General features: G+C 52.0%; 1 protein-coding gene and 1 long non-coding RNA gene across 2 annotated transcripts in view; both read left to right on the top strand.

Moving 5' to 3' along the window:
• The first annotated feature begins 5,227 nt into the window (after positions 1-5,227).
• Positions 5,228-8,185, top strand: LOC129010907 (uncharacterized). The gene is made up of 2 exons (XR_008493088.1): positions 5,228-5,286; positions 7,950-8,185. It is a non-coding gene; the product is annotated as an uncharacterized LOC129010907 (long non-coding RNA).
• A 4,825-nt stretch (positions 8,186-13,010) lies between these two features.
• Positions 13,011-15,271, top strand: part of FAIM2 (Fas apoptotic inhibitory molecule 2) — a 35,803-nt gene continuing 33,542 nt past the window's right edge. Inside the window, exon 1 of the mRNA XM_054445552.2 lies at positions 13,011-13,285. Within this exon, the coding sequence (XP_054301527.1) occupies positions 13,271-13,285 (15 nt within the window). The 5' untranslated portion in view covers positions 13,011-13,270. The remainder of the gene's footprint in view (positions 13,286-15,271) is intronic.

Raw genomic sequence — 15,271 nt, 5'->3', positions numbered from 1 at the left:
AATAACGTGAGACATAAATGTGAGTTACACACATAATTTAAATTGTTTTGGGCTGGGCGTGGTGGCTCAGGCCTGTAATCCCAGCAATTTGGGAGGCTGAGGTGGGCAGGTCACGTGAGCCCAGGAGTTCGAGACCAGCCTGGGCAACATCGAGAGATCCTGCCTCTACAAAAAATACAAAAAAAAAAAAAAAAAATTAGCTGGACATGGTGGCATGTGCCTATAGTCCCAGCTACTCGGGAGACCGGGGTAGGAGGATCACTGGAGCCAGAGAGGTCAAGGCTGCAGTGAGCTGTGACCATGCCAGTGCACTCCAGCCCGGGTGACAGAGCAAGGCCATCTCCATAAATAAATAAATAATTTTTAATAGTCACATAAAAATATATAAAGAACAGGTAAAGTTAATTTTAATAACATTTTATTTAACCCAATATACCTAAAATGTGATCACTTCAACATGTAATCAATATAAAATTATAAATAAGATAGTTTGTATCTGCTTTTCACACTGTCTTTGAAATCCAGCGTGCATTTCACATTGATAGCACATCTCAACTTGGACTAGCTGAATATTAAGTGCTGACTAACCACACGTGGCTAGTGGCTACCACATTGGACAGAACAGATCTAGATGATCAATTCTGGGATCTGGTCCTCTTTACCTAGTTTTGGAGCTGGAAACACAACTCCATTATTCAAGCAACAGGCTCCACCTCACTAGGAGAATTTGCCAGGAAGAAGGGAGGCTGCAACCTTGTGTCCCTGCCCAGAACTCCAGCCTGGGGTGCCAGGCAGGAAAATGGGCTGAGGCTGGGCCAAGGGTGTGGCCCATTAACCAATCAGAGAGCTAAGAAGTGGGAAGTCTGGGAAGCTCAAGGGTCCCACATGAGCTTCGTCCGGAAGTGAGCTCCATCACTTCTGATTTGGGTACATAAAGAGCTTGTAGATGCCACACCCTTGCTCTGCTGTCTTCTCCATTCTGAATGCCTTTCCACCCCTTCCTTCAATTGCATCTGCCAAAATGTTATCCTTCAAAATGCTTAAGCTACAAAATTCAGTGAACAAAGAAAGAAGTGTAACACAGACAAAAGACCAGAAGAAAACACACCTATGTTTTAGCCATGGTTTTCTCTGGGTTTTGGAACTAGGTAACTATTTTCTTTTTACTTTTTCTTTTCCTTCCTTCCTTCTTTTCATTTCTTTTTTTTTTTTTTTTTTTTTTTTTTGGAGAAAGGATCTCCCTCTGTCACTCAGGTTGGAGTGCAGTGGCACAATCATAGCTCACTGCTGCCTTGACCTCCTGGGCTCAAGCAATCCTCCCACCTCAGCCTCCTGAGTAACTAGGACTACAGGCATGTGCCATTAAACCCAGCTAATTTTTTATTTCATTTTTTGTAGAGACAGGGGTCTATCTGTGTTATCTAGGCTGGTCTCAAACTCCTGGGCTCCAGTGATCCTCCTGTCCTGGCCTCCCAAAGTGCTGGGATTACAGGCTTAAGCCACTGTGCCCAGCCCCTCTTCTTTTTACTTTTGTATATTTTCTTTAAAAAATTTTTTTTTTTTTTGAGGCGGAGTCTTGCTCTGTTGCCCAGGTTGGAGTGCAGTGGCGTGATCTCGGCTCACCACAACCTCTGTCTCCTAGGTTCAAATGATTCTCCTGCCTCAGCCTCCCAAGTAGCTGGGATTACAATCGTGTGCCACCACGCCTGGCTAATTTTTTGTATTTTTAGTAGAGATGGAGTTTCTCTATGTTAACCAGGCTGGTCTCGAACTCCTGACCTCGTGATCTGCCCACCTTGGCCTCCCAAAGTGTTGGGATTACAAGCGTGAGCCACCGCGCCCAGGCTTCTTTAAATTTTTAAAAATTATGAACATGTCGGCTGGGCGCGGTGGCTCACGCCTGTAATCCCAACACTTTGGGAGTCTGAGGTGGGTATATCACAAGGTCAGGAGATCGAGATCATCCTGGCTAACACGGTGAAACCCCGTCTCTACTAAAAATACAAAAAATTAGCTGGGCGTGGTGGCGGGCGCCTGTAGTCCCAGCTACTCGGGAGGCTGAGGCAGGAGAATGGCATGAATCCGGGAGGCGGAGCTTGCAGTGAGCCGAGATTGCGCCACTGCACTCCAGCCTGGGCGACAGAGCAAGACTGTTTCAAAAAAATATATATATATGAACATGTCTTAACTACATATATAATTGGAAAAATTAATTTGTTTAATATACATTTTTAAAAGCCTTACCCAGTCTTCAAAGACCAGTTAAAATGCCAACTCCCCTGAGGGTTTCTGGGACCTCGGTCTGCATTGCTTTACTCTGCTGTGGTCCTTCCTTACTCCACAGCCTGCCTGGTACTGAGTTTAACCTGGGCCTGTCCTATCTCTTCTCCAGCATCTTGAGGGTGGGGCCTGGCACAGCGTCAGCCACCCAGTAGGGCTTCTCTCTGCGTTGTGGACTGAATGACTGAGGCCAGCTACAGCCAAAAGGCTCCAACTGGGCCCCTGGGCCGGCTCATGCTCTGGCCTCTCTCCAGAAAAAGTCTGCAAATCTCTCTCACCCCAGAGACTGTCAGCTGCTCAGGGAAAGGTCTTTTTGAAAACGCAGCTGATCAAACACTTGCAACAGGCCCTGAGACATCTCCCAGATCTCGCTGTCACAAGTGCTCCAGAGGACAGGCTTCACAGCCTCGACTACACAGACACTGCTGAAATATTTACGAGGCTGCTGGCTTGTGAAACAGCTTTGGCTGGGGAGAAAGGGAAGGGATGTGGTGCTTGTTAAGTACCTGGACATGTCACACCTCACACCGTGCAGGGAGCCTCCTGGCTCAGTGAAGGAGCTACCATTAACCTCATCTAACCTCACTGGCAGGCTGAGACCCCAAGTGCCTGAAGCAGGACAGCATAGAGGCTGAGAACTGGGCTCTGGGGGCTGACTGCAGGGCTGGGCAGCTGGCCCCATCACCTGCCAGTTCTAGGCAACCTTGGGCAAGTTACTTAACCTCTCTAAGTCCCAGTTTCCTGTCTATAAAATGGAGATGAGAAAGAGGACCTGCCACTGTTGGGAGGATTAAACAAAACAATCCATGTAGCATCCTTAGCATGGGACCTAGCACATGTTAAGTGCTGCATAAATGGCAGCAATTCTTATCATTATCGGCCCAGTCAAACAAGAGTGAAGGGGCTTGGGAAGGAGCCAAGGCCACTCACTAGCAATGGCAACACTCCAGGAATGGGCCAGACCCTCCTCTGTCTTCCTCATGTCCACTCAAGCTGGAAACCTCTCTCTCTCTCTCACCTTCTACCACCAGGCAGCCCTTCACCAGATCCCCCCTTAAACAGCCCCTGAATCTGTGAATTTTCTCCACCTTCACTGCCCAGCACAAGCCCAGGCCACCATCACTTCTCCCATAATGGCAGAGGTAGCTTCCTCATGTCTCTTCTCTGTCCTGCAGCCAGGGAGGCTTCTAAAATGGTCAATCTGGGCTGGACACGGTGGCTCACACCTGTAATCTCAGCACTTTGGAAGGCTGAGGCAGGTGGATCATTTAAGGTCAGGAGTTCGAGACCAGCCTGGGCAATATGGTGAAACCGTGTCTCTACTAAAAATACAAAAATTAGCTGGGCATGGTGGTGCATGCCTGCAATCCTAGGTACTCGGGAGGCTGAGGCACAAGAATCACTTGAACCCCGGAGGTGGAGGTTGAACCGCGCTGAGATTGTACCACTGCACTTCAGCTCCAGCATGGGCGACAGAATGAGACTGTCTCAAAATAAATGAATGAATAAATAAATAAATTAATTAATTAATTAACTAATTAAATGGCCAATCTGAGTGGGTGCCCATCCCTTCAACCTCCCTTCCTCTGTAACTTCCCAAAGCCCTCCACTGTCCACAAGGCTGGCATGATCTGCCTGATGCCCCAGGTACTTCCCCATCTTACAGCCTTTGCACAGGGGTTCCCTCTGTTTAGAACACTCATCCCCTTGCCAACCCCACCTCATCATTCAGGGCTCCTGGAGGCCTCCCCCGGCCATGCTCCTCCACCCATCTGCATTACTGCCCTGTTATTCTTCCACAAGGCAGCTTGGGCTTTTGCTTTGAGGCACTCGCCATGTGTGATTCTGCACCCCAGCATGTGGCTATTTACTTAAGACCTGCTTCCCCCTCTAGACTGTGAGCTCCTGGAGGGTGGGGAGGGGGGTCTCTTGCTTGCTTCTGCTCTCCTAGCTCACTGCATGACTCTCAGGCTGGGCTGGAAACACTTTGTTGAATAAATGAGTTCTGGTCACCACCCAAGCACACAAGGAGTGACACACACTGCTGCCGGGCCAAACTGCACTGAAAAATGGCATTGCTGTGTGGACGTGGCCCTGCCCACCTCCCGCAGGCAGAGCAGGAAGGGCTGAGGAGCCCTGGCCAGGCAAGGGGCGGTCACGGACACAGCACTGACACCTGCCACCCCTTTCCAGTGACCCAGTCCTGCCTCCCACAGCCGAGCAATGCTCTGTCAGTATGGATGGCCTGGACAGTTGGGGTCATACAAGAGGCCTGGCATGTCGAGGGCTCTGGCCCCTGGCCCTGTGTGGCTCTCCGCTGTTCCCAGGCGTCTTTTCCTCATCACTCCCTCCTTGGCCCAGACTTGTCCTTTCATGTTATTCCTCTGGGGATGGTCTGTCTCCTACTAGAGGCTTACTCAAGGAAATGAATTTTTAGTGGTGGAATATTGAGCCTGTTATAGTCTCAGCCAAGGGTAGATGGCTGGGAAGGGGGCCCCTCAAACCCCACCTCTTAGACAGTTGCCTCCTGTCCCTGTGAATACAGCTGCTTTGCCTGGATCAGCCTCCAACCTCTGGGCTAGGCCACCTTCCTCCTAGGATTCAGCTCAAAGTTGGCGCCTCATGTTTTCCTTCCTCCATACCTTCATTTGCACGCCATTCTGGTCCCCTGCAGGGCGTCATTCTCCTCCCCCAACACCACTGTCTCTTGTCTGTTGAAGCCTACCCTTTTCTTTAAGATGCAGTTCAAAAACCACCTGTCCTTCAGGCCAATCCTTTTCAATCTCCCAATCAGATATAACTTCTCCTTCTTCTGAATCCTCCAAAAGCACAGTACTGATAACCTTTAATCATATATGGCTTTGTCTGAAGGATATTGGGGGACAAACAGCTGTCTCTGTTGTACCTGACATTCTAGAATGTTATGGTTCTTTGTTGCATGTAATACAAGTTGGTGCTGGTTATAAGCTTCTGAACAATGATAAGGATGGTGCCATTTGACATTCGGTAGGTGCATTCGACTATAAGTTCCTCGAGGGTGTGGATGAGAGTTCCACGTCTTTGTCTCCCTAGCACCTAGCATGGTGCCGGCACACAGTAAATTCTCAGCAAATGGTTCTGTGGTTCAGAATGGATGTTCACAATAATGGCTCTAACTTGTCAGGCCTGTCGTATGCTAGGCACTGTGCTGAGCCCTGTCCAAATGTCATCTCACTGAGGTTTCACAATCACTCTCTGGGTCAGGCACCAATAGTCTCCACTAAGAAGTAACCCCACAGGGCCGGGATTTGTGTATGTTGTGGTCACTGTTGTACACACATCAGTGCTTGACATGGAGTTGGCCCTCATAAATATTGTTTGAATAAGTAAATCAGTTAATGGATATCCATTGTATAGATGAGGAAACTGAGGCTCAGATTTACCTAAGGTCAATCATCTAGTAACTGGGAGAGTCGGAATTGGCACCCAGATTGATCTGACCCCAAATCCTGTATTCTTCAATACTGAACTCTACCAGGTCAAGGGATGGAGCAGGAAGGCTTGAGATGCACAACCCATATCTTTAAGGCACTTTCCATTTGGTAGAGAAATGGAAATGTATGCACACAGCGGCACATGCGATGGCAACAGAACCCGTGAGGCCCTGGGGAAAGAAATGACTTTTCAAGGGCCTGCTGCAAGGGAGGGGCTAAGCCTGGCCTAGAACTCTAGTTTCCTGAAAACTTGATTTTTTTTGTGTTATTCTAATGTGCAGAGGGCCTGTACCAGGCCTACTAAGGAGTGAGCTGATGCGGCTGAGAGTTTTGGAATGTGAGGCTGGGATGACAAGCCTGGGGCCTGGCTCTTCTGTGCTCAGTGAGGACTGCTCCAGCCTCAGCCCCAACTCCCAGCAAAGCCCAGGTGTGGGGAGCAGGGGAGGCGAGACAGAGACGAGGAGGGACAGAAATGTGGTTTCACCCCGACCCAGCAATTCCTGTAGCTAGGAAACATGGCGACTTGGGATGTCGGTGCCTGCCAGAGGCTTCGGCTTCATGCCCTGCATTTTGGAGACCATATCTGGAGACGCACAGTGTGAGGGGCGTGGGGAGGCAGGAATGGGACTGCAGCAGAGAGGGGTTTTGCAACCAGCCTCTGGCTGGTCAGCACAGGAGTGTCAGGTTCTTTGCTGTGGGGCTGCTGGGGATGAGAGAGGCAGGAAGAACCCCTGTGAAGAACAGTGAGAAGGGTAGGGGCCGGGGACCTACAGGGTGATGGCAGGCTTTGAAGTGTGTGGAGGGCTGCCGCACCTGAGGCCCAGCTACACCCAGGAGGGAGCAAGCAGCCTGATGCCTGAGCTGGCCTGGCCCATTTGCCTCTTGTGGCCCACCCTGAGAACCTTCTTACTGTGGGTGAGCTGGGCCCTGTCTAGCCCCTGCCTCTGCGCCCCCATCACTGGCCTCAAAAGCACAGGTTCTCTCTTTTCCTACATGGTGGGGAGGCAGAGAGTGGTGCAGGCTGGGTGTGCGGGTCTGTGTGTCGGGGGGTTATTGGTGAGAATCTGGGGAAAGGCACCCGGATAGCTCTGATTCTACCCACCTAGGAGGTCTGAGACCCTCCCAACTCCTCCCCGACTCCCAACCTTGGTGTTGTCGCTGAAACTCTCTTGAGCTGATGGTGCCTACATGGGGTCAAATGCATTCTTCTCACTGGCCATGGCCCCAAAGTGTCATGTAACCTTGTGTTAGTCACTCAACCTCTTTGGCCTTGTGCTTCCACGTCTGTAAAATGAGAAGTCGCCTCCGTCCACACTTTTGCCCCTCCCCGCCGCCAACCCACACTTGCCCCACACAGCTGGCGACAAAAGCAGACTGTGGAGTGGGAGGGCCTGGAAGGAGGAGAGAGGCAATGCCTGCGGCCAGACCTTTGCTCCCCCCAGAGCAGCCCTGAAAATATTCTGGCTGGTCTTTGCCTCTCCACGGTCACAGCAGCCTCGTGATGAAGATGGCAGGGGGAATTCTACAGGGAGGACAGAACTTCCTTCCATCTTCTCCCACCCCCAGCTGCTGCCTGGGATCCACTCATCCGTTTCTTCTCTCCTTGGCCCCACTCTGCAGTGGGGGGCTCAATCACTCCAGGGTTCAGCCACGGTCCACGTGCTAATGAGCTAAGGAGTCCCAAACCTTCACCACCAGCCCAGCACTCAACTCCATGGGCCCCAGGGCTGGGCACCAGGGCAGGAAGGGATGTGGTCCTCCCCCTGAACATGGTGCCTCCTGGGGCTGCGCAGGGAGGAGGCCTTGCCCGGACCTCTCTCCTGGGCACCAGGAACCTCTGGCCAACTGTCTACAGGGCGTCTCCATCTGGATGTCCTATAGGCCCTCAAACTCAACCTGACCCCCCCGCCCCGAGCACCTCAGCTCCTTTCCCTTTTCATAATGGGACCATTCTCCCAGGGACTCAGTCTTCACACCTTTGCCCTTTCTGATGCCCCTTCTGCCTTTCTCTCACCTCTACTGTCTTCCCAAGTCCTGTCGGTCCTGTCCCATGCTGTCCCTTTTCTCCATCTTTTCTGCCCCTGGATCACTTGTCTTATTTTCTAGTGATCAAACATGCATAGAGCATGTGTTAGATGGCTGGCTCTGTTCTAAGTGCCTTACAAATCCTAACTCTCCTATTCTCACAACCTTCAGTTTACAGAGGATGAAACTGAGGCACAGAGAAGTCAAGCATCTTGTGCGGGGTCAGGATTGGGACCCAGGCAGCCTGCTCCAGAGCCGGGCTCTGACCCTCCACAAGAGCCATCACTAAAGTTCCACTTACCGCTGCACCTTCAATCTCTTCCTCTCTCCATCCCTCCCACATGTTCACAGATGAAATCTTCTTCCTTTCTTATTTAATAAAACAATATAATGACCAGCCTGGCAAACATGGTGAAACCTCGTGTCTACTAAAAATAGAAAAATTAGGCCGGGCGTGGTGGCTTACGCCTGTAATCCTAGCACTTTGGGAGGCCAAGGCGGGTGGATCACCTGAGGTCAGGAGTTTGAGACCAGCCTGGCAAACATGGTGAAACCCCGTATTTACTAAAAATACAAAAATTACCTGGGCGGGATGGTGGGTACCTGTAATCTCAGCTACTTGGGAGGCTGAGGCAGGAGAATTGCTTGAACCCAGGAGACAGAGGTTGCAGTGAGTGGAGATCACACCACTGCACTCCAGCCTGGGTGACAGAGTGAGACTCCACCTCAAAAAAAAAAAAAAAAAAAGGGAAGAAAAAAGAAAAAAAGAGAAAACAATATAATAACAAAAATTACTACAGAGGTTGGTCTTTCTTATCTTTTTTTTTTTTTTTTGAGGCTGAGTTTCGCTCTTGTTGCCCAGACTGGAGTGCAATGGTGCAATCTTGGCTCACTGCAACCTCTGCCTCCCAGGTTCAAGCGATTCTCCGGCCTCAGCCTCCCAAGTAGCTGGGATTACAGGCATGTGCCACCACATCTGGCTAATTTTGTTTATTTTTAGTAGAAACGGGGTTTCGCCATGTTGATCAGGCTGGTCTCGAGCTCCTGACCTCAGGTGATCCATCTACCTTGGCTTCCCAAAGTGCTGGGATTACAAGCATGAGCCACCGCGTCTGGCCTGGTTGGTCTTTCTGAAGCATGACTTTAAACATGTCATTTCCATGTTCAATAAAACCTTGAGGCCAGGCACAGTGACTTACTCCTGTAATCCCAGCCTTTGGGAGGGCGAGGTAAAAGGATCGGTTGAGCCCAGGAGTTTGAGACCAGCCTGGGCAACATAGTGAGATCCTGTCTCTATAAAAAATAAAATTAACCAGGCATGGTGGTGCAGGCCTGTAGTCCCAGCTACTTGGGAGGGTGAGTTGGGAAGATCGCTTGAGCCTGGGAGGTTGAGGCTGAAGTGAGCCATGATCGTGCCACTGCATTCCAGCCTGGGCGATAGAGTGAGATTCTGTCTCAAAAATTAAATAAATAATAAAATAAAATACAGCTTGAATCTCCCCATTACTTCCCCACCTTTTACAAACAGAATAAAGCCTATCATGGGGCTGGAGATTTGAGGATGCTACCCCAACAACCTCCCCAGCTCCCCTGGGGAGCTCCTTACTGTTTCTGACTCCCCTGAGGCACTCTTCCCCCAGCCCTCAGCCACCCCAGCACAGCTCCGTCCCCTCCTGCCCGGGGGTGAGTCTGAAGGGACCTCATCCTTCTTGAAGAATGGCTTCTACCAACTGTGTCAACAGGGACAGAGACCACAGACATGACAAATGAATGAACAAATGAGTAACTGTGGAACTGAGCTGCCTTATGTGGTGGAAATTATTTCATTAAGCAATATTTGTGGAACCCTTAAGGCTAACGCTAATAGCTAACACCAAGAGCTTATTGTGTGCTTATAGTCATCAAACATGCATAGAGCATGTGTTAGATGCCTGGCTCTGTTCTAAGTGCCTTACAAATCCTAACTCTCCTCATTCTCACAACTTTCACAACTCATCTCTCACAAGCTCTCATACAGCTTTTAAATAGAGGAGCGGGGATCTGGAGCAAAGCTGCTTGACACTGTAGCCTTGGCTTTTGACTACCACACCTAATTATCACCAGATCCCAGAGCAATGTTACACCAGTGTTTGATATTTGAGTAATGTCGGCTGGGCACAGTGGCTCATGCCTGTAATCCCAGCACTTTGGGCGGCTGAGGCGGGCAGATCACCTGAGGTCAGGAGTTCGAGACCAGCCTGGCCAACGTGGTGAAACTGTCTCTACCAAAAATACAAAAAGTAGCCAGGCGTGGTGGCGTGTGCCTGTAGTCCCAGCTACTCAGGAAGCTGAGGCAGAAGAATTGCTTGAACCTGGGAGGCGGAGGTTGCAGTGAGCTGAGATCGTGCCACTGCTCTCCAGCCTGGGCAACAAGAGCAAAACTATACCTCAAAACAAAAATTTTTTTGAGTAATATCCAAAGACACCACCTCATGGGAACATATACCCTAGTTACTTGAGAGGCTGAGGCAGGAGGATGCTTAAGCCCAGAAATTCAGATTGTAAAAAGCCATGATCATACCACTGCACTCCAGCTTAGGCAACAGAGCGAGACCCTGTCTCAAAAAAAAGTGGGGAGGACATATAAACAATGTCAAGGTAATAGAGTCCAGCATCTGAGAAACATCATAGCACTGACAATGTCAACACGTCTGAGGAATATAAGGATTTTGTATAATGCTGTACTTTACTCAACCAAATATTTATCAACCCACTACATCCATGTCAGGCACTATTTTAACCCACAGGTGTAGGGCAATGACACAACACCCCCAAACTCCTCCTCTTGTGTAGCTGACATTCTAATGGGAGAGAGAGAACAAAACAAAACAAAACATGTCAGAGGTGACAATTGACATAGAAAACATAAAGCTTAATCAGAAAAAAGGGACTGTCCAATGTGCTGGGTGGGGGTATGTGGGTGGCACTGCTACTTTGTATAAGATCAGGAAGACCACCCCTGAGATGATGTCTGAGCAGAGTAGTGACGTTAGTGAGGGAGGGAGCCACGCAGTGATCTGTAGAATTTCCAAACAAGACACAGCCAGTGCAAAGGCCCTCAGCTAAGGGCATGCTCAGCCCAGTCTAAGGAATGGCCAAGAGGCCTGTGTGGCTGGAGCAGAGTGAATGCGAGAGAAGGAACAGGAGGGATTCACAAACATGAAAGTGCTGAGGCTGATGAAAGTCAGGCTCTGCATAGTGCCATGTCTGGGAAATATTAATAGCTACAATTGGTGGAGTGCATTCCACACGCCTGGCACTGCATTCAGTCCAGCTCACACCAAAACTGCTACAGGAGCTTAGAGTGTAACAGGGAGTCAGTCAAAGAAACTTCACAGCGCCACGTGACAGGCGTTACATCAGGGTGCTAGGGAAATACAGAAGAGGAGCATCTAACCCCAACTAGGGGGGAAGGAGGTTTCCTGGAGGAGGTGGCATTCAAGCTGTCAAGCAGGAGAAGGAAAACATTTCCAGGATGCAGATGCAGAGAGGGAGGGAAGGCCAGAACCTGGAACAGCTGGTCAGAGCTCCAGGAGCAGTGCTAGGGGACCAGGGCACAGCTTGCTGGAAGAAGAGCTCGGGTTTGCAGGGTCGAGAGAGCCTCTGGACACGGAGGCCCAGGCTTAAGTGTGTTTGTGCAAAATTGGTGGTTATGGAGTGGGGGACAAAGGGCAAAAAGGGGTGGGATAAAGACTTTGATAATTAGGCCAGTCATGGTGGCTCATGCCTGTAATCCCAGCCCTTTGGGAGGCTGAGGCGGGAAGATCACTTGAGGTCAGGAGTTGGAGACCAGCCTGGCCAACATGGTGAAACCCTGTCTCTACTAAAAATACAAAATTAGCCGGGCGTGGTGGTGCACACCTGTAATCCCAGCTACTCGGGAGGCTGAGGCAGGAGAATCACTTGAACCCGGAAGACAGCAGTTGCAGTGAGCCGAGATTGTGCCACTGCACTCCAGCCTGAGCAACAGAGCAAGACTGTCTCTTTAAAAAAAAAAAAAAAGACTTTGATAATTTGTCTGCCCACCTGGGCCCTGCTTTCTCAAGGACTTTAGGTGGGTTCCTGGGCAGTGAGAGGGAAGCAGAAGGTAAGTGGCCACCCCCACCTGCCCCAGGTCTTAGTTTCTCATCCCATCCTAGCAGGTTCAGATCCTTCTTTTAGGCAGATTTGTGGGTGCTCGCTCTGGGGCAGCCCAAGACATTCTGGTAGGAGACTCCTCAGTTAATAATACCTCACATACTTCCAGCACTTCGTGGTCTTTTATGTGCTTTTACTGCCATAACCTGTGCGTCTGACAGTCAATTTAGGATGGACAGAGCTCTGTTCTAAGCCTCTTTTTCGTAGGAGCTGCAGCTCAGAGAGGTTAAGGGCCTTGCCAGGGCCACGCGGCCAGTGGGTGACTAAATTGGGACTTGATCCCAGCTCTTGAGATTGCAAACCTCATAGTGACACTGCGGCAGCTACAGAAAACGGGGCCTGATGATGGCTGGGTGCCAAGGACACATCTGGGGAAGCAGGGAGAACGAGCTCTGGCATGGGAGGAATGGAACAGGGGGGAAGACGGAGACGGGGTGATGGAAGCTAAGCATGGAGGCAGGAAGAGAGCTCTGGCAGGGTTGTAGAGGCTTTGAGACAGAACTAGCGGTGTCTCCAGAAAGACCCCGTGAAATGTCCCAGCAGGGCTGAAAGAAACAGAGGAGGTGTCCTCCCACCCCATGTCTCTGTGAACCAAGGCAGGGAGGGACCTACTGTGTGCATTTCACAGGCGAGAAAAAGGAGCAACGAGAGGTGGCTATTGGCTTGCCCCAGGCCCACAGGAGCGCAGGGCCCAGGGGCCCTGTTACAAGCGGGCAGCACAGGCGAGACTTCCAGACCTTCCCCTCTACCGTGGATGATGAAATAGATGATGAGGGGGAGGTGGAGATGGAGACAGAAATCAGGGCCGCATCCAAAGAGGGAGGGGGAAAAGGCAGAGGCCCAGCTGAAGCTGCAGAGAGGTGCAGAGACGGTGGAGAGATGAGGCCCTGATGCCCGGCTCTGGTTTCACGCGGGCAGCGTCAGCTGGTCGGTGTCACGGAGTTCCCGCGTCCTCCGCCCGCTCAGCCCCCGCGGACCCATCCACTGGGGTTGCTCCGCAGCGCGACGCTCTCTCATTCCGGGGGAGGGCTGAGGGCGGCGGTGGGGGGCGGGGTGGGGGGGAAGCGGCGGGAGGGGGCGGTGCGCGGCCGCCTTCCCCCCACCACCCGGGCTCGCGAATCCGCAGCGTCCTCTGCAGCATCTTCCCAGGCCCGGCCCTCTCCTCCCCCCGTGCCGATGGTACGCGCCGGCTCGCCTGGCCCGGCTGCAGTGGATGTTGCTAGAACCCACGCGGAGGAAGGAAGAGACGCAGGCAGGCTGCGGTTACCCAAGCGGCCGCCCCGGCCTCAGGGACCCCTTCCCCGAGAGACGGCACCATGACCCAGGGAAAGGTACCGGCATCTCCCCCGCCTGCACCATCCTCCATCCTCCGGCTCCCGGCTCCCTGTCATCCTCAGCAAGCCCTCTGGACCACGAAAGCATCCTCCCCTGGCCCTAGTTTGAAGGTCCTCCGTGGTCCTTGCTGAAGTCAGAGGCCCGAAAGGCCGGTGTCAAGGAATGGACCGGGGCCTCTTCCTGCCCGCAGGCGCGCCTCTCCTCCCCTGTCACCCTCCCACCCCTGCTTTGGCATCACAAGGCTCCTGACAGATACCCAGGCCCCCCGTGAGGAGTCAGCCCGGGCGTCTGGTGTGACTGTATGTGTGTGCATGGGTATGGGTGTGCCAGAGTGAGCCCTGAGGGTCAGTGCCTATCGGGCAAACCCCTCTGGCCCAACCCTCCAATCCCAAACCCAACCACTTAATGCTCATCTTTCCCACCCTCCACAGAAACAACCCCCACCCCACTCCCTGCTGTTGTTCCACATCTGGGCGTCTTGGCTCCGTCCCTGTGCTTGGGGCTTGCTATGACAACTCTGCATCGGGATGCTCTAATTGTTGTTTTGATTTTGGCCAGGCATGGATGGGTCCGGATGAAGCATCTCTTCTTCTCCAGTTTTAGGCCTGAATTGTAGGGGAGGGGCTGGGGCAGAGACTTGGCTGGCCTAGTAGGCTTATGTAACATCAATAGCCTGTGGAATTATACAACCACTAGGGCCTGGGGCTAAGGGGGAGGGTACTCTGGCCCTCTGTTTGGGTTGCTAAGGATTGGGCAGAGAAAACAGGGGAAGGACCTCCCCTACACTCCGCCTTCTTCTCTTTGAGAGGAGCTTCAGAGCCAATGGCATCCTTCCCTGGACCCTCAGACCCTCCTCTCCCTGTATGCAAGCTCTTTGGGCCTCAAATGATGTCATTGGGTGATACCACCTCCTGCCATTGGTCACACCTCACTTGGGAGTGCCGTATGTGTGTCAGGGGGCTGGGCGTTAGGGTCCAGAAGGCTCTGGGGGGCAGAGTGGCAGGGTGGGGGCTGAACTCGATTTAGGTGGGCATGATCCTTCAGATCCAGGTGATGAGGGGGGCTGGGGAGTGGGAGGGAGTGGGAGGTCTGGGGAGTGTTCAGGTTGGTAAACATGGAGAACCCACCCCTTCTGCTGAGTCTCCTTCTACTTTCACCCTGCTTCCACCAGGCCCGTTAGTGGCACTGTTCCCTTCCTGGAGTGAGGGGGACCTCTGCCTCCTCTGCCCCTTGTCCCCAGCTCACTCACAAGCTTGCTGGGGGATGGAGAAGACCGCTCCAGTTCAGTGGTCCTTGGGCCTGGATGGAACCAGAAGTCTTCTGGTGTGTGCCTGTCTCCAGGCTGCCTCAGCCAGACGCCCCCCGCAAAGAAGGAAGTCCGCAGTCTTCCTCAGTGGCCCTTTAGGTCTAACACAATCTTCTGGGAACCAGACCTAAATCCCATTTTCTGAGAGCCGGGCCTTTTGTTGCTGTTTCAATTTCACACCACCCCCTCCACCCCAATCTTTCCTTCTCTGGCTGCCTCATTCAGGCCTTCCCAGCTCAAATCCTCTCACCAAAGCTAAACATGTCCACGGGTGGGGGGGCAGGGGACACATCTGAGTATAAATGGTCTTGCGTTTCCAACCTGCCATGGGGACATTTCCCTTTGAGCCTCAGTTTCCTCATCTGTTCAGTGAAGGAAGAGACTCAACTGGATGTCTTCTGAGGCCCCTTCCACTGGGTCACTCTGTGAGTCCGTTCTGGTTTAGGGGAGAGGCTGAGATTCCTACAGGATGAGGCCAGAACAGACCCTTAGCCTGGATCCTCTTGCCCTTCCTCCACCCTGAAGGCCCTTCCTCTTTTCTGTTTTCTCCCTCTCCTCTTCCCTTTCTGTTGCCCTTCTCTCTCCCATCTCCATTCTCCTTGCATCACTTCCAGCCCAACAGAAGGATCAATCCCAGTGGATGATGCCTAGGCTCTGCCTCTCAGTGGGCCACATG

Source organism: Pongo pygmaeus, chromosome 10, assembly GCF_028885625.2.
Source record: "Pongo pygmaeus isolate AG05252 chromosome 10, NHGRI_mPonPyg2-v2.0_pri, whole genome shotgun sequence".
Taxonomy (NCBI): domain Eukaryota; kingdom Metazoa; phylum Chordata; class Mammalia; order Primates; family Hominidae; genus Pongo; species Pongo pygmaeus.
This window is presented reverse-complemented; position numbering and strand designations above follow the sequence as displayed.